Genomic DNA, 20,067 nt, shown 5'->3' on the forward strand with positions numbered 1-20,067 from the left:
GGAGTCTCCCTACTGTGCTCCAAAACAGCCAGAGCGTAACACAACGAAAACTTTATCACACTCTGTTGCACGTTTTCACTTCAGGCCGTGCTCATAGATCACACAGATCACAAAGTCCACAAAGCGGGATTCAATACCGTTTTATCACATAGATCACAAAGTCCACAAAGCGGGATTCAATACACTCATACCGTTTTCAACCCACTATCATTCTTATAGTTTTCTGATCAGAAAAAAAATCATTTCCCGTAGTCTGATAGCTCTCCCCAGAGGTGTTGCAGTAAAGTAAGGTATTTAAACTAAGTTTTGGAAAGCTGAAATCAATTTGTGCTATTTATCGCTTTGCGTTATTTACCGCGTTGCGCTACTTATCGCCTGTTGTTTGAGTTACGTGGGCGTACCCAGACGCTCCGTTGCGTAATATACGCTGCGTGCGTCGGCCTTTGGATTGCGTACGCAAGTCTTTGTTAGAGACACGTGTACGCAAAGCAAAGATCCACCGTAACACAATTTATACTTTTATCAATGTAGATGATCCTTGATCATCTACCACACACCACACTGACTTCGCCTTATCTCCCAGGCAAAAACTGTGTGTTTGTCTACACTTTAACTATATTACCTTTACTCAAACTATTGAAATAGCGGCAAATCTCTCTCAGCACGTTTATCAACTATAAAACTGGCAGACAGGAGAGTGATATACGAAAATACATAAATGAAAAAGAAATGCAGATATATATGTGTGCGTGCGTGTGTACGCAAGACAGAAAAATACAGTTTTAAAAGACACTAGCGTTTTGCTCTTACCTCCGGTTCCCGGATTCCTTCAGCACCCTTTACCTAAGCGAAGCAGACGCTTATCCCGTCAGCACTACGAGGGATACAACCTCCCGCCCTTTGCTGATGGATAATGTCTGCTGATATTACCTAGTGCAGATATGTGAAGGACTGGACGGCCCCCAATTGATAAAGCTAAATATTTATCGTATATAAAACACTTTAAGAGGTCTAAGAACACTGTACGCTATCTACGTAAGAAGTACCGTATGGGTACGCAAGTTGCGTAACGATCGCTCAACCGTAGTCGAGACGCTCAAGCGTCACGTTCGCTTACGGCCCAGAGATCACAGGCAGGCACGCTATTGGCTGCCGACTAACGTAATGATTCGCTATAGCGTAGCGGACGCTTGGGACCACGAGGAGATCTCCAGTGGTGCAGACGCTTACGACGTTAAACCTTTATATCTATACCTTTAACAATGAAATATACAGTAAACCTTAGTGTGGTGATAGAGTGTAAATGCAACCTGGTGTAACCTGATTAACTACAAAGCTGCTTGGGCGTCACCGACGCTCAGGGAATACTTAACACTATAAGAAATACACAGATACCTGGGCTTAGGGTCCAAAACCTATTATATGTATTATGACTATTATACTTGCAAAAGAATTAAACACAATACAAGTCATACACTACAATATAACATAGACTACCTAACCAGATAACTACACAGGAAATATAATACAATACTATTTAAGGGAAAATGAGAGAGAAAGATGAGGAGAGAGAGAGAGAGAGAGAGAGATTGAGAGAGATTGGCTCAGAATAACAAGAAGAACAATATGATTGCAGAGAAGCTTACACATGTGAGGAACAATCGCTGCGCAGTTATTCAATGCTGAGAATCTTTGTGGAGAAAATACTTGACCTTACCCATACTGGCTGTCCCTATATACACACCCTACAATACCGCATGGGACAGAAGCTAGACTCCATTTTGAGAAAACTCCCATGAAGACTGCAACACATGGTTGAAAGGGGGAGGGGAAAACACCGGCAGCAGCCATTTTAGTTTTGCAGGTCCAAACACATGGCACTCTCTACTACACCACAATCACATAGCAGAAGACACAAGACTCCATTTTATTCCAAAATGTCCAAGCCTCAGAACAATGCATATGCTCTGATTCTACAATTCCAAACCATCTAAATCACCCTTCACAATTTCAATCCAACTTCCTAGAACCATCCCATTCACTTTCACATTCCAAACAACTTCAGCATCTCAATAACCAGAGCAAATTCATCACAAGACCAGATCACAATGCAACCACACATCTCAGCCTGCCATTGCCACAAGCACATGCCCAAACGCAACTGCATGGTGGTATTTATGATTAACAAGATATATTATAACAAACCAGCACAATCTATTCTAAATCACCATAGGCAAACAAACACCACAAATGCTATGCCACAGGCTGTCCAATGTCCCAGCTACCATCACAGACTCCCAGATCCATCACACAAACACCCAACAATCACACAACCAAGCCACAATATCCTATTTAAACCAGAAAGCAATCTGTCTATATTTCCTTATCTAGCCATTTGAATTCTATACTTAGCCTTTAGTTTGGAGGATGTCCTGGGGATGTAGCCTCCATGCTGCTGGGTGCCAGGTAGCTGTGTGAGTGAGTGAGTGAGTGAGTGAGTGAGCCCTGTGATCTCCAGTGGGTATATCATACCCTCATTCCAGCTGTGGGGGGGTGTCAACAACAAGGTGTGTGTGTCCCTCACAGCATGTGAGCCAGCTGCATCAGTGGCCTTGGTTATGCAAAACAATGGGTGATGACCAACACATTCCTGTCTTGTGGGAAGCTATTGTTTGGCGAATACTATCTCACTGTCTACTCTCAGTTGAGACAATGACATCTCAGCAATCATTCTTCTGGAGACAAATCCTAACCCATTGGTAAACACAGGTGTTGGCCCTCCTCATTGAGTCTCAAAGCTCAGTGTAATTAAAGGCTATTGTACTCCGTCTGCGGGAAAGATACTGATTCGGAATACAATTAATCTTCAATTACTATTCCTGTGCTTTAGCTATGCATATGAAGATGTGAAGCCCTCACAACATGCAAACTATTGTTTGGGGGATCTCTAAGGTCAAAGAGCCATTTGAGACCCACTGATACCTGTTGGACTCAGGGGAATATTAACTTATAAAATACATTATATGGTTGAATTATGTAACGATTGAGTCGCACGCTGGGCACACAGAAACTCTACCGTAAATGCGCATACAGTGCGCCTGCGGGTGCACGTAACAGCGGGTAGTCGCACGCACGGGAGAGCGCCCGCATGCGCAGCGCGGACATGTATGAGGTGCAAATATGGCAGTGTGCATAGTGATATTTTTCTGACTTTGACAACCTATACAGACAATGCCCTCTGCAGAAGAAACCACACCCTCTCAAGAAATATCATACTTTCAGAGAGAAACCTTTAGAAGAGAGAAAGAATGTACTTAAAAACTTTGGAATCTGTTTCCAATGCTGCTCGTCTACGAATCACCTCTCTAAAGACTGTAAATCTATAATGAAATGTTTGGAGTGTGATAGGAAGAAACATGTAACTGCTTTACACCTTTAACCCAAATTGTGCCAACACCCTCAGTCCTGTGTCAAAGACTGCTGGGAAGAGGGGGTGCGAAAAGATGGAAACTTTAGTCACTTCTTCATGTACTGAGGTGTGCAATGAAGGTGATAGCAGTCGATCCTGTTCAAAAATATGCCTGGTCAAGATGTATTTAAAAAGACATCCAGATCACCTGTTAAAATGTACTCATTTTGGATGATCAAAGTAATAGCCCTTTAGCTGAGTAAGAGTTTTTTGACCTATGCAACATAGGCGAGAACCCCACTCCGTACACACTTTATACAAAAAAGATATATTAGGAAGAAGTGCAAATGGATAAATAATAGAGACTGGATGGAAGCCTAAAACTTTCTCTTCCTACACTTATAGAGTGTGATCAACTGCCAAACAGGAGTGAGATCCCTATGCCTGATGTTGCATGTCATCACCCACACTTAAGAGCTATTGCTGATCACATCTCACCATTGAATGAAGCTGCTCAAATTCTACTGCTTGGTAGAGACATGCTGAGGGTACACAAAGTTTGTCAACAACACAACGGCCCACACAATGCACCTTATGCCCAAAGACTCGACTTACGATGGGTCATAGTGGGTGACATTTGTATCAACAAGATGCGCAGACCAGACAACGTCAATCATTTCAAAACATGTTTGCTGAAAAATGGATGTGTATCCCTATTTGAACCATACCCTAATAACTTCTTTAAAAAAGAGAGTCTCACCAGAACAGTTCAAAAAGGTCAAGTGAATCATACTGACAGAGACCTTACTACATGAAAGAAGGGTGGTGAAGGTCTTGGTGATACTGTGTTCCAAACAATGAAGGATGACAATAAAATTGCACCTTCAATGGAAAACAAGGAATTAAAAAAATTATGAATAAACAATTCTTCAAAGATGAATCAAATAGTTGGGTTGCCCCATTCCCATTTTATTCATTCAGATGTTATCCCCCCAACAATAAGGAACAAGTTCTTGCAAGATTCAACTCGCTAAGGCATAACTTGGAAAATAATTCATTTTATAGCCTTTACTAAAAACATATTTGACAATGGCCATGCAGAACAAGTTCCTTTACTTGAAAAGAGTGAAGAATGTTGGTTTTTCCCAATCTTTGGCGTAAGCCAGGTCAGATAAGAGTGGTATTTGACTCAAGTGACTACATTTCAAGGTACTTCATTGATAAATGTCCTCCTCACTGGACCAGATCTTACAAACAACCTCCTGGGAGTGTTAATTCACTTCAGGAAAGAACTATAACGGCATATATCCAACATGTGTTTTACTGCTTTGTTGTTAGAGAAGACAATAGAAACTATTTAAGGCTCCTGTGATACTGCAATAACAATGTACTGTACATGATGAAGACATTAAATGCCAAATTAAAGTGCATGTTTTTGGTAATGTTTCTTAACCTGTAGTGGCTACCTACGGACTTAGAAGAACAGCTCGAGAGGGAAAAATTGAATATGGTGCTGATACAAGGCAATTCATTGAGAGTGACTGTTATGGGGATCATGAACTTAAATCACTTCCTACTGAAGATGAACCTGTCCATCTACTCAAAAGAGCTCAAGCGATGTTAAATGTTGCTAATTTGAGACTTCACAAAATAGTTTTGAATAGTATCCGAGTTATGAAGGCGTTCAACTCGTAAGATTATGCAAAGGATTTTAAGAACATAGATCTAGGCATTGACACTCCTCCAAATCAACTCGGTCTAGAAATAAATTGGGATATAAAGACAGACACCTTTACATTTCAACTGTCAACAGAATTAAGACCATACACCCAAAGAGGTATCCTGTCAATAGCCAACAGTCTGTATGACCCACTTGGGTTTGTAGCTCCAGTAACAATGCAAGGGAAGTTTTTGCTAAGGGAGCATTCTACAGATTCACAAGACTAGAATGCACCACTACCTTCACCAATACCTACTGTATAGGAAGGAAAGAAGAATGGGAGACATCAAAATATTCCTTACATTCCCTAGAACAAATCCAAGCTATGCGTTGCTACAAATTTGTATCACTTATTGCAGCGAAATGCAAGGAGATTTGTATTTTCTCAGATGCTTCAACAAAGGCCATAGCTGTAGTTGCTTGCCTAGAGGTGACAGATCCTAAAGGAGCTAGCCAGGTTGGATTCATTCTAGGCAAGGCTAAGTTGGCACCACAACCTTAACACACTATTCCGAGCAGGTCAATGAGTGGCCAGTGGGACTAATTGTCACATACTTTCCCAGCGGAGACGGAAAGATTCAGAAAGTAGCAGTCAAGGTTATTAAAGATGGAACTGCTAAGACATTTGTCAGACCAATTACAGATATTGTGCTTGTCTCATCAGGATCTTGTGAAATTGTTATGCATGCATTACAATGATTCTGTTTTTCTTGTTCTTATGTATTTACATAGTTCAATAGTGATATCTACAGATACCAGCCATGGAGTGTACTGGATCCACAGCATTTCTATTATGATATTATATTGTTTTGTTAGTGATCTTATGTGACAAGTTAATGCTCCACGCTCTGCTGGTTAAGTCTACTCTGTTCTGTGCCAATCTGCATTTGTTTGCCTATGCTTATCTGCCTTTTTGCCATGTGACAGGTGAAAGGGTAATATCCTCCATTTTATTCTCTGTTAATTTATGTATTAAATGCTGACAGGCTGTGTTAAGTTTATTCTCACCCTACAAGTTTATATCTTCCTACCACTCTTAAGGGAGATACACACGGAGAGATCCATGCTTAAAATCTAACAATATGACTACATTGCTTAGAAGTTAAGCACGGATCTCTCCGTGTGTAAGCCCCACAGTGATAGCGATGCACGCAGGGTCGGACTTGCCTACAGGGGTACAAGGGAAACCACCCGTAGGCCCCACTGCCTGAGGGCCCACTCCTTCCTCTAGGGATCAGGTTCCAGACTGTGCACTTGTATTATACATGGTATATATGTTGCATTACACTACACTGAACTATTGTGTATTTCAAGCCTCTGTGGAGGCTGGCCACACCCATAAGTATGGTCCCCTATAACGGTATTCCCCCGGTGGGCCCTTCATGCCCCAGTCCGACATTGAATGCACGGCCCCACGCGGCACTATCGCCGGTTCTAGATTGGCCTGCATGCAGGCACAATCTAGCACATCGCTCATTTCACCCGCTAGTCTCTGTCCTCGCTCAGCACACATCGCACTGTGTGCAGAGCAGGGGGAGAGATGTGTGCTGAGTGGTCTGTGATAGATCGCTCAGCACACATCTCTGCCCATGTGTACTGTCCTTTACACATCTCTTATCATATTGAATTTTGTTATCACATGAACATTGATCTATCCTGGAGAAGTACCATTATATTTTACAGTATGGACAATCATTTCAGTCTGTATTAATAAAAGGTGGAAGTTCCAAAAGGTTATTATCTGTGAATTAAGAAATGGACTTGGTTTAGCTATCTGAATAGTTACACATTCCTTATGTGTAATAAGTGTCAGAATACAAACAAATGTATAAGTGTCCGCCTCAGATACTAAATAGTGCATCATTTTCCAAAACTTGCTTAGCACATTAATACTGCAATTAGTATATTAATAAATAGTACCCTAAACCTCAGTGTTCATTTACTTTATTTGGCAGCATCTGGGTCATTTTTGCTAATTATATATATATATATATATATATATATATATATATATATGTATATTGTCATCAATGGTAATACAGATATCTTATTGTTTTTGCAGAGAGAAGCATTTCAGAATTTCTTCTTGATGCCTGCTGTATTTGATGAAAATAAGAGCTGGTATCTGGATGAGAACATTGAGCTATTTACAAGTAGTCCCAACATTGTAAACAAGTCAGATCCAGGTTTCCAGGAGTCCAATATGATGCACTGTAAGTGCTTTCTAAAGGACTGATTTAGGCATGGCACTTTCTAACCTGTTGTATTGCTGTAAATTGTAACTAAAATATGTTGGCTGAGGGTTAGGCTATTATAATTTCATACATGATCACTTCAACATGTAGCATGCATCACTGATGTTTTGTTATTGTCTTATGTATTGTACACAGCTATCAATGGCTACATGTATGGCAATCAGCCTGGGCTGGACATGTGTACAGGAGATATAATCCGCTGGTCTATGCTTGGGCTTGGCACAGAGGTTGACATGCATGGAATCCACTTCTCAGGCAACACCATACAAGTCCATGATGTAACAAGGGATGTGGCAAGCGTATTTCCACACATCTCATATGCAGTAATAATGAATCCTGACAATGAAGGTAAGTTACAGAAAAGTGTTATAAAAATGAAATAATCTGTTTTCATGCAAGCAATTTTGAAAATAGAGGCGGACCCCAGTGCTTTTCAATTTTCACTATGTTAATAATTTTTGCTGCCTTTTCCATTCAGTTGTGTTGACATGGTTAAACTCTACAAGCTGTCTCTTAAATGTTATTGTGCATAACATCAACCACAGTAACATCACATCTTTGTTATTTGGCATGACTCATCAGCCACAATAACATTGCATGTCTGAGTCACCAGACTTAAAGGTCAGGTTGATTAGACATCCAGTGCATGTTGTTTATTTGGCTCTATAAAATGGTCTGTGAATGCCCAAGCTTGTCACTGTGTTATTTGTGCATCACAGTGCTCTACGGCTGTACAGTATTTAGCCCAGGAGAGATTGATACCTTATTATACTGACTGCTGTTTATTTTCAATCACCTGTATCCTGTTATCCTTAATAAAAATACTTTGCTTTGGAGTCAACTTGTGAACTAACCAACTTGAATGCAACCCTCCTAAATGGTATTGCATGCTGCACAGAAATATTAGAGAAAAGAGACAAGAATCACTGAGGCAAAGTTTGTTGTCTTTCTACTTTGAGAAAGTACCGAACCATTGCAATCTCCAGCAGTAACTTATTTAAGTATGTATATTATATACACCAAGTTAAATTACTATTTTACTGTTATAGATTATGGGCCCTCATTCCGAGATGATCGTAGCTGTGCTAAATTTAGCACAGCTACGGTCATTCACACTGACATGAGGGGGGACGCCCAGCACAGGGCTAGTCTGCGCCGCATGTCAGTGCCGCCCTCCCCCTCCTTCAGAAGTGCAAAGGTATCGCACAGCGGCGATGCCTTTGCACTTCAAGAGTAGCTCCCGACCAGCGCAGTTTTAGCATGCTGGCCGGGAGCTACTCATCACTCCCCAGTCCACAGCGGCTGCGTATGACATCACGCAGTCGCTGCGGGCTGCTTCCCGCATGGTCCGGCCAGGCCTGCGTTGGCCAGACAGCGCCCACGAAACGGAGGCCAAATGCCACTGTGACACCCCCTCCCACCCAGCGACCGCCTCTGCCTGTCAATCAGGCAGAGGCGATCACAGCCCAGCTACACCCATGCGCAGTGGGTACCCATTCGCTAGGCTGCAATAAAAAGCAGCGAGCGAACGGGTCAGAATGACCCCCATGGTTGTTATCTCTGTTTTCTCACTTTGAATGGTGTTAAGCACTGTCGTTTTACATTTTGTATGGTGCTTTTAATATGTATTGCTCACACAGATGCCTGCATCTAATCAATCACCTCTGTTTCTGAGGGTTTGAGATTAGAGGTTTTTTTGGAACTCACTGCTTATCTTTACCTGCATCAGGTGTGTTGTATTGATTATTGTTGTCTGTCTCAGGCTGGGGTGGTCACATGGAGCGGTATTTATATGTATATATAAACACTGAGACAGAAACAGCCCTCAGGAGTAATACGAGGGTAATCCAGAGAGTAAAGACCATGGCCGGGATATAATAAAGTTTGAGTTTGATGGCCGTGCGGGATGCCGAACGAACTTTGACATTTTTTTAAAGGGGGTAATCATGTACAAGGCATGGTTTAGCCTTGTACATAATTGACCCTTTAAAAAGATGTCCACAGCTGCCGAACACAGATATCAATACATCCCCCTCCATTTGTGAATTCCCGATGTGCAGGTGATTTAACCACTCCAATTCATGGCCAGGTGTTCTCCATAGCCTGTTTTCTAAGTGCTCTGTGAGTGGCGTGCAGTTGTCTTTGTTATTAAAAATGTAAATAATCTGTTTTCATGCAAACAATTTTGAATGTTAAATGTTACATTTTTAAAATGAATATGATACTATGATATAAAATCCCTCTGACAGTGAGGAGTGTTATTTGATTCTTCAATGTGCAGAAAGTGTGATTTGCCAAAATGTATCATCAATTAAAGCAGGTGTAAGGTGATATGAAATGTTCAATAATGGATGAACAAACTTGCTTGATGAATATGGATCATCCCAATCACAGTTTTGGGTTGGAGGTTTTAAATCATCCATCTACAACCCCACCACCCCCACTCACTGCCCCTGGCTGCACTACTGTCTAGAATGTCTAATTTCTTAGTTATTCTGATTGTAAGATACACCTCTTTAATCACCATTCCACAGTGACTTCTTTTCATAGAGAATTCACATCTGCTGAGGTCAACTATGAGTGAGGAAACTGCTGTCCACAATCATGGACTTCACTGAGTGTAAGCACTATCTAATGGGGCCATACAAACCTCTCCTCCTTTCAATTCTCATTGACCACTAGAAACTGCAGTATATTTAATGGGAGAAAAGTTGAACTATTTGCAAGCATAGTAGGTGCTATTAGTGGCTAAATTAATCAAAACAAAATGGCCTGGAACCAGCAATGTCAATAGTGATACACTTTTATAGTAGTTCTCTTCCAAATGATCTCTCATTTACAGCAAAATCATTATCTTCTGAGCTTGATTCTGTGATTATAAATCTTTTGGAGATGCTGAACCCAAGGTACCTGAAGGCAAGAGATTTGCTTCCCCTGGCAATAGTTCATGCAATGAGTACACAACTCCATGAATCCTGGTAGCTAACTATAAGGAAGGATTTCATCTCCTTTGTTCTATCATACTCTAGTAGTGTGTGCACCAAGTGCCATGTTCCCTTTCCTCTGAGCTCCTGCACAATCCACATTTGCAATAGAACTATATATCAATGTATTACATCACCAACCTACCCAGATCTCATGGCAAAAGAGCATCATAATGATGGTGTATTATTTCTCCAAGTAAATCCAATTTATAGCCTTGATGAAACAGCCAACACTACTCCGACTATACCAGCTTTTCACCAAAGATGTTTCTGGCTGCATAGACTTTCCTTGGATATTGATTTAGGGGTTATTTTCATGTCCAAGTTTTAGGTATACTTCTGCAAGTTGCTGGGAATTTCACCTCACTGATCATTCTTGAGCCAAACTCAAATGGACAGATGGGGCTTTGTCTCAGACACCCAGGAACACTGGTGCTAATTACATGAGTGAGCAGAATTCTCATGGAATAACCTGCAAAGATATTCCCCTTCTACTTCTTATTTAACAACATCTTCCACCCGGGGGTCATCTAATTTTCTCTCAAGTTTCATCTGGGGTTCTTCTGTAGACAAGCATGTGTAGGATCTCATAGAAAACTCTTCCAGGGTGGCTAACAGTAGAAGTAGCAAACTAAAAAAGGTTTGTGGAGATGGAATAGTATTCTCAGTAAGTGATAAAATGCTGCTCTCACCTTTTAACATTGTCCTGAAGATTACCTCATTCAAATTAAGCCTGAATTACATTGTCCCATATTTAGTCAGTGGGAAAATAAGTGTGATACGTGTGATATGATGCTAGCATTTTTCTACCAGATTGACACCTCCTTTCAGAACCTGAGGGAGGTAAGGTGAAGGACCCGTTTCCAAGACCACTTGTGGGTTTTTTTTCCCAACAATAGAGGTATAGAACACATCTGCGATCATTGACCCCTGTAGATCTGGGATAGGTGAAGTAAAAGTTTATGCACTGGACAGGGCCATCTTAACAGCAGTGTAGGCCCCTGGGCAAAGCAGTGTACTGGGGCCCTTACCCATCCTCCAGCGGTAGGGGTGGGGGGTGCTATCAGTGGCAGTTTTGATGTCCCGCGGGCGATAGGGGGTGTTCTATATTTCGCTCATCATGTAGACCTGGAGCAGTAATTTCTGCAAATTACTCCTTTACTGCACAGATGGTGGGAGATGGGTTTAAAGGGAGAACACTAAACTGTGGAAGGGGGCATTGGGCTGAATGAAGAGGCCCCAGTACATGACTTCCAGGGTGGTAGGGGGGAAGGGGGGTTAATACGCAGGAAAGGAGTTGATAGTGGTGTGGGCTTAATATGATGCTGTCTCCATTGAAAGAATGGTTGACGATTATTTCAGTGACAGCATCCAGATGAGTATGTCAGACAGCCCGTTAGAATACTGGCAGGAAAAAAAGGACAATTTCCATCTTGCCCCTCCTTTCTTTGCACTATTTGCTCTTTGGAGCATTTAATGAGAATAGTGCATAAAACAAAACTACCATACTGTCTGCCACTGCAGTGCCACTCCTAGATGTGCCAGGTGTTTGTGTTTATATTTTTTTATGAACCTATTTCATATCTCCAATTTACTTTTCATGGTCCCTGCTGCTGCATCAATCAAGGCCTAGGGGTCTTCTTTTTTTGGTCAAGGGGGTGTTCTTCTTTTTTTGCTCAATCAAAATAAATAATACTTTTTATTTTTAATAGCTTGTTTCATATCTCCAATTTACTTTTCATGGACCCTTCCGCTGCATTCATCTAGGCCTAGGGGTGTTATTTTTTGGGTCAATGGGGTGTTCTCTTCTTCTTCTATTTTTGCTGAATCAAAATAAATAATACTTTTTCTTTTAAATATCTTGTTCCATATCTTCAATTTCTCTTATGTCCTAGAGGATACCGGGGTTCCATTTAGTAGCATGGGGTATAGACGGGCCCAACTGGAGCCATGGGCACTTTAAGAATTTGATAGTGTAGGCTGGCTCCTCCCTCTATGCCCCTCCTACCAGACTCAGTCTAGGAAACTGTGCCTGAGGAGACGGACATACTTTGAGAGAAGGATAGATAAGGATAGTGGTGAGATTCCGAACCAGCACACACAAACAAGAGGAAAGCCATGCTAACCAAACAGTGTGACTGTCTTCCACGTAAGATATTTAACATCTACCTCCTGTAATGCTTCAAACTAGTCCGATTGGAGGAACTACAGCACCAAATTATGATCCCATGGTGCCGTAGGAGGCACAAAGGGAGGTTGGATGTGCAGAACACCTTTCATGAACATCTGCACCTCAGGAAGAGAAGCCAATTGTTTCTGAAAGAAAATGGACAAGGCCGATATCTGGACTTTTATGGAGCCCAGACGTAGGCCCACATCCACATCCTACTGCAGAAAAGCAGGAAACGTCCCAGATGAAAATCCACCGCAGAATATTTTCTGCTCTCACACCAAGAGACATATTTCTATAGTCGTGGCTATGGAATGCTGGATTGTACTTGCATAACATTAGTCCGTGTTACCATGGTTACCTATCTCCGTGATATGTATACTGGGTGGTGACGTTTGTGCATGTAACGCAAAGATGCTGTAGGTCACCTGTCATTCTGCACCATGAAGTCCGGGGAGGACAGACTGTGCGCGGCATCAGTGACGTATTCAGTGTGCGCTTGGCACAGCATGGCTGAACACCTGCAGACTATTTGGTAATTATGGTAAATTGGTGATTAAGCACTTATGGTATTTAAAGCTGGCATTTGGTTGTAGGTCTGTGGATGGCTTTCTGGCTGCAATGGTAGTTTTTGACAGGATGAAGAAGTCTTGAATGGTCATGGTAATGGCCGAAGTCGACAGACTGATAAGTGACTTTTTCTGTATGCATTGCATTGATACATTGTGATGGATTTCAGAGGGTTTTTTATTGCTTAAAATAATGTGGATAGACGATTTTTAACACATGAATGGAGCCATTATTCCGGATTTTCTAGATTTACTGGAAATGAATAAATGAAATTTGTGGAAAGACGAATAGAGTGCCATTTTCCTGGGATATACAATTACTGGACCGTGGCTGGAACCGTTTAAAGAGAGCATCGCATAAATATGATATTGAGAGTTTGCATTTGTTGACGCAGATTTTATATATATATATATATATATATATATATATGCATTCGGAAAAAAGACGGCGTCACTCCAGGTCTTTAAAGTGCTAGTAGTATATTTCAAATCAACATCACGAAAACCAACGTTTCGGGGCCCGTAGCCCCTTTGTCAAAGGGGCTACGGGCCCCGAAACGTTGGTTTTCGTGATGTTGATTTGAAATATACTACTAGCACTTTAAAGACCTGGAGTGACGCCGTCTTTTTTCCGAATGCATAACTAAGCCAGTACGGAGGGCACCCAGGCAATCTACAACTGCAGGACCAGGAGTGCCGGGCACCACTGCTATACTTTTATATATATATATATATATATAAATATAGAAACAAAAAGTACAGCACTCACCAAAATGAGCTCACTTATCCTCACAACATCTATGGATAAATGAATAAATGATGGGGGTTTAGTTAGTGAATTGGCCAATGCACGGAAGCCTGCATACTGCTCTAAGGTACCCCGCCTTCATGCAGGTCCTACACTATCACCAAATCATCAAAATTAAAACCTGGCAACTGTATCAAATAATATAACTGCAAATATGCCCACTTGGTGTAAGGTGTACCTGCCATGAACTGCATGGCTTTTAAAAGGTACACTAGTCACCTGACACTGGCTAATAATTTACTAAAGGGCAGCTGACACAGGTTTAGGATAATTGGGGTGCATGAACAAAGTTTGTGGCCACAGTTAATGAGTTAACCAGGGATTAACCCTAAAATATACCAGCAAATAGAAAACCACAGCACTCGCCACCCCAGAAGCGGGGTGCAGTATCCGCACTCGCCACCAATAGGGTGGGGTGCATGTAGCCCATGGCCACCTACTAAAAAATATAGAAACAAAAAGTACAGCACTCACCAAGTGGGCATATTTGCAGTTATATTATGTGATACAGTTGCCAGGTTTTCATTTTGATGATTTGGTGATAGTGTAGGACCTGCATGAAGGTGGGGTACCTTGGAGCGGTATGCAGGCTTCCGTGCATTGGCCAATTCACTAACTAAACCCCCATCATTTATTCATTTATCCATAGATGTTGTGAGGATAAGTGAGCTCATTTTGGTGAGTGCTGTACTTTTTGTTTCTATATTTTTGAGTAGGTGGCCATGGGCTACATGCTCCCCACCCTATTTGTGGTGAGTGCGGATACTGCACCCCGCTTCTGGGGTGGCGAGTGCTGTGGTTTTCTATTTGCTGGCATATATATATATATATAAAAACAAAATTCCCAAGTGCGCTATATAGGAACGTATTTACGGTAATTCTTCCAATGTTGTTTCCATAGGTGTAAGTTGGATATTGGAGAAAGTTTGTGACCGGGAACCTGTAATGGACACCCCTCACCAAATGGTCACCCAAACAAGAGGCCCAAGGCCAATTAATAAAAGATTATTTTAATAACATTCATTTGAACAAATGCAATTTTTACATAGTTCATCATGTAATGAGTATACAGATAGTTAATATAAATGTCAGTAAAAAAGACAACCACTGCGTTTGTTGAATAATTTGAACTCTAGATACTCCCTCACCTTTTTAAGGTGTGAGCTCACAAGGGAGTATCTTCACAAACTAAGTAGGAAACTTCTGACTAACAAACCCAACGCGTTTCATCTTATCGACTTCATAAGGGGTAACAAATATAGATGACAGGTTTACTTGTCATAAGTGAGTTTAAATGTAGAAAATAACAACCTTAAATATAAGGATAGTAAAATCTCCTATATTAGCTCCTGGAGGGGGCTTATTATAGATGGAAATTTCCACAGGCTGCCTTAAAAATAATTAAAAGAACTCTATTTAGGGAGTTCCTTATAAAAACTATATATATATATATATATATATATATATATATTTATATATATACAAACAGAAACGAAGGGGATACGTCCCCTTCCATCCAGGGATGCCGTTTAATGCGTGTGACGTTTCGGGGACGTATCCCCTTCCTCAGACAGTCTGAGGAAGGGGATACGTCTCCGAAACATCACACGCATTAAAACAGCATCCCTGGACGGGTGCTTTTTTCACCATTTTGTGCAAGTCTTTGAGTGCCGCCTTTGTTTCTGTTTGCATATTTATGTGGGATTTCCCCACAAGGAAGGCACCTTAGCAGGAGTGCCGGAGCCGAGCATTTGTATATATATAGTTGTGCTCATAAGTTTACATACCCTAGCAGAATTTGTGATTTTCTGGCCATTTGTCAGAGAATATGAATGAAAACTCACAAACTTTTCTTTCACTCATGGTTAGTGGTTGGGTGAAGCCATTTATTGTCAAACAACTGTGTTTACTCTTTTTAAATGATAATGACAACAGAAACTACCCAAATGACCCTGATCAAAAGTTTAAGAAGTGGAAAATTAGGGATTCTGTGGAAACCAAATCACGGTCAGGTAGACCAACAAAAATTTTATCCACAGCTGCCAGGAAAATTGTTCGGGATGCAAAGAAAAATCCACAAATAACTTCAGCTGAAATACAGGACTCTCTGAAAAAAAGTGGTGTGGTTGTTTCAAGATGCACAATAAGGAGGCATTTGAAGAAAAATGGGCTGCATGGTCAAGTCGCCAGAAGAAAGCCATTACTACGCAAATGCCACAAAGCAACCCGCTTACAATACTCCAAGCAGCACAGAGACAAGCCTCAAAACTTCTGGAACAAAGTCATTTGGAGTGATGAGACCAAAATGTAACTTTTTGGCCACAACCATAAACGTTACATTTGGCGAGGAGTCAACAAGGCCTATGATGAAAGGTACACCATTCCTACTGTGAAACACGGAGGTGGATCGCTGATGTTTTGGGGATGTGTGAGCTACAAAGGCACTGGAAACTTGGTCAAAATTGATGGCAAGATGAATGCAGCATGTTATCAGAAAATACTGGAAGAAAATTTGCACGTTGGACGTTCCAACCTGACAATGATCCAAAACACAAGGCCAAGTCGACCTGTCATTGGCTACAGCAGAATAAAGTGAAGGTTCTGGAGTGGTCATCTCAGTCTCCTGCCCTCAATATCATTGAGCCATTCTGGGGAGATCTCAAACGTGCAGTTCATGCAAGATAGCCCAAGAATTTACAGGAACTGGAGGCTTTTTGCCAAGAAGAATGGGCAGCTTTACCATCTGAGAAAATAAAGAGCCTCATCCACAACTACCACAAAAGACTTCAAGCTGTCATTGATGTTAAAGGGGGCAATACACGGTATTAAGAACTGGGGTATGTAAACTTTTGATCAGGGTCATTTGGGTAGTTTCTGTTGTCATTATGATTTAAAAAGAGTAAACACAGTTGTTTGACAATAAATGGCTTCACCCACCCACTAACCATGAGTGAAAGAAAAGTTTGTGAGTTATCATTCATATTCTCTGACAAATGGCCAGAAAATCACAAATTCTGCTAGGGTATGTAAACTTATGAGCACAACTGTGTGTGTGTGTGTGTGTGTGTGTGTGTGTGTGTGTGTGTGTGTGTGTGTGTGTGTGTGTGTGTGTGTGTTTATTTATTTATTTATGTACTCAGGCCAGGAGCTACCCGCTCAGCAAAAGGATGCAGAGCATGTAGGCACCAGGCTGGAGAGGGGCTCTACCTGCTCTGCATCCCTGATGCTGCTGCTGCCTGCTGGCTGCTGTGCCTGTCACACTATATGACAGGCAGCAGTACTGGAAGCATGGAGCCTCCTCTTCCCCTCCCCTTTGACAGCAGAGTTGTTCTGGGCCAAAAAGGTGGTGTGGGTACATGGGAATGGGGCTGAGCTATACGGGACTGAGGGGGCGGAGCTGCATGGAACCAGGCTGCTGCTGCTGCTGCTGCGGTTGAGCTGAAGAGGTGCCCAGCCAGACTGTTAGGTAAGTGAAGGGAAAGAGAGTGATTGAGAGTGTAGTAGGTATATGTGTGTGTGTGGGGGGGGGGGCATTTAAATGACATTTCTGTGGGCATTACCTAGAGTATAAGCGGCACTACTACTACGAGCATTACATATAAGCAGCACTACTACTATGGGCATTATGTATAAGTGGCGCTACTACTATGGACATTACATATAAGCGGCACTACTACTATGTGCCTTACATATAACTGGCACTACTACTATGGGCCTTACATATAAGTGGCACTACTACTATGGGCATTACATATAAGTGGCAAAACTACTACGGGCCTTAAATATAAGTGGCACTACTATGGGCATTACGTATAAGTGGCACTACTGCTATGGGCATTACGTATGAGCGGCACTACTACTATTGGCATTATGGATAAGCGGCACTACTACTATGGGCATTACATATAAGCACGCTACTACTAAGGGTGTTATATATAAGTGGCACTACTACTATGGGCATTAAGTATTAGCAGCACTACTTCTATGGGCATTAAGGGAAATTGGTACTACTACTATGGGCATTACATATAAGCGGTGCTACTACTATGGGCATTACATATAAACAGCACTACTACTATGGGCATTATGGAAAGCGGTACTACTACTATGGGCATTACATAAAAGCATTAATACTACTATGGGGATTACGTATAAGTGCTGATATTACTATGGGCAGTACGTATAAGCAGCACTACTACTATGGGCATTACATATAAGTGGTGCTACTGCTATGGGCATTATGTATAAGTGGTGCTACTACTATGGGCATTATATGTTTAAGGGGTGCTACTACTGTAGGCATTATGTATAAGCAGCGCTACCATTGTGGGCATTACGTATATGTAGCGCTACTACTGTGGCCATTATGTGTTTAAACAGTGCTACTACTATGGGAATTACATATAACGGGTGCTGCTACTATGGGCATTATGTTTAAAGGTTGCTAATACTATTGGCGTTGCATATAAGTAGCTCTACTACTATGGGCATTATGTATAAGTGGCGCTGCTACTGTGGGCATTATGTGTTCAAGCAGTGCTACCACTGTAGGCATTATGTTTAAGGGGCGCTACTACTGTGGGCATTATGTATAAGGGGCACTAATATTATGGACATTATGTGTATAAGCAGCACTACTACTGTGGGCATTATGTATCAGGGATGCTAATACTATGGGCTTAATGGGTAAAAGCAGTACTACTACTATCGGCATTATGTATAAGGGGTGCTACTATTATGTGCATAATGTGTGTAAGTGGCACGACTACTGTGGGCATTATGTATAAGGGGTGCTACTACTATGAGCATTATGTGTTTAGATGGCGATACTACTGTGGGCATTATGTTTAAGAGGCGCTACTACTGAAGGCATTATGTATAAGGGGCGCTAATACTATGGGCAATATGTCTATAAGCGGCACTACTACTGTGGGCATTATGTATAATGGGCGCTATTACTATGGGCAATATGTGTATAAGCTGCACTACTACTGTGGGCATTATGTATAAGGGACGCTAATACTATGGGCATTACGTGTATAAGCGGCACTACTACTTGCTGTGTAATGTGAATACGATTGTGCTACTGTGTGGTGTAAATTAAAATGGGGGTACAATTGTGTGGCCATGCCCATTCCTTGTGAGGCCACACCCCTTTTCCCGGCACATGCTATCCCTTTGTAAAGTATGGGAAGGCGCAAATTTATAGTTTGCAGGAGGGTGCCGAACACCCTAGCACCAGCCCTGTGTGTGCCTATGTATATGTGTATCTATATATGGATTTATGTAAACCTACAGTATGTATGAGTCTGTTAGTACCTACTGTATGTATATTGACATATATGTACCTATATTATTATTATTATCTTTTATTTATATGGCGCCACAAGGGTTCCGCAGCGCCCAATTACAGAGAACATAAATAATCAAACAGGAAAACAGCAACTTACAGTTGATGACAGTATAGGACAAGTACAGGGTAAATAAACATAGTTACATCAGAAGATAACACTGGAATAAGTATCAGGTGGCAGAATACTGCTGGATGTGGTACAGTTGAAGATTATTAAAGTAAGACAAAGGATAAGCACATGAGGGAATAGGGCCCTGCTCGTGAGAGCTTACAATCTAAAGGGGAGGGGTACAGACAGGGGTGACACAGATGGGGTACATAGAGAATGTGGAACAGAGGCTTAGGATGAGATTTGGCTGGGTTTGGTGAAGAAGTGGGTCTTGAGAGCCCGTTTGAAGTTTTGTAGAGAGGTGGAGAGTCTGAGGGGGAGAGGTAGGGAATTCCAGAGAAGTGGTGCAGCACGTGAAAAATCTTGGAGGTAGGAGTGGGAGGAAGTAATCCGTATGCAGGAGAGTCGTCGTGCATTAGAGTGAAGAGGACGGGTGGGAGTGTAAAAGGAGATAAGGTCAGAGATGTAGGTGGGAGAGGAGTGGGTGAGGGCTTTGTAAGCGAGTGTGAGAAGCTTGAAATGGATTCTGAAAGGGAAGGGGAGCCAGTGAAGGTCTAGTAGGAGAGGAAAGGTAGACGTAGTGCGTTTGGTGAGGAAAATGAGCCGGGCAGCAGCATTGAGGATAGATTGGAGTGGAGAGAGGTGTTTGTCAGGAATGCCAGTCAGGAGGAGATTACAGTAGTCCAGTCT

The 20,067-nt window shown here is 41.8% G+C and overlaps 1 protein-coding gene across 1 annotated transcript in view; it reads left to right on the plus strand.

The window, feature by feature from the left end:
* The window catches only part of LOC134910877 (ceruloplasmin-like), a 327,221-nt gene that overhangs the window by 170,970 nt on the left and 136,184 nt on the right, over nucleotides 1–20,067 (plus strand). The window contains exons 12-13 of the mRNA XM_063919263.1: nucleotides 7,192–7,342; nucleotides 7,520–7,732. Coding sequence (XP_063775333.1) covers nucleotides 7,192–7,342; nucleotides 7,520–7,732 — 364 coding nt within the window. The remainder of the gene's footprint in view (nucleotides 1–7,191; nucleotides 7,343–7,519; nucleotides 7,733–20,067) is intronic.

Source organism: Pseudophryne corroboree, chromosome 4 (assembly GCF_028390025.1).
Source record: "Pseudophryne corroboree isolate aPseCor3 chromosome 4, aPseCor3.hap2, whole genome shotgun sequence".
Taxonomy (NCBI): domain Eukaryota; kingdom Metazoa; phylum Chordata; class Amphibia; order Anura; family Myobatrachidae; genus Pseudophryne; species Pseudophryne corroboree.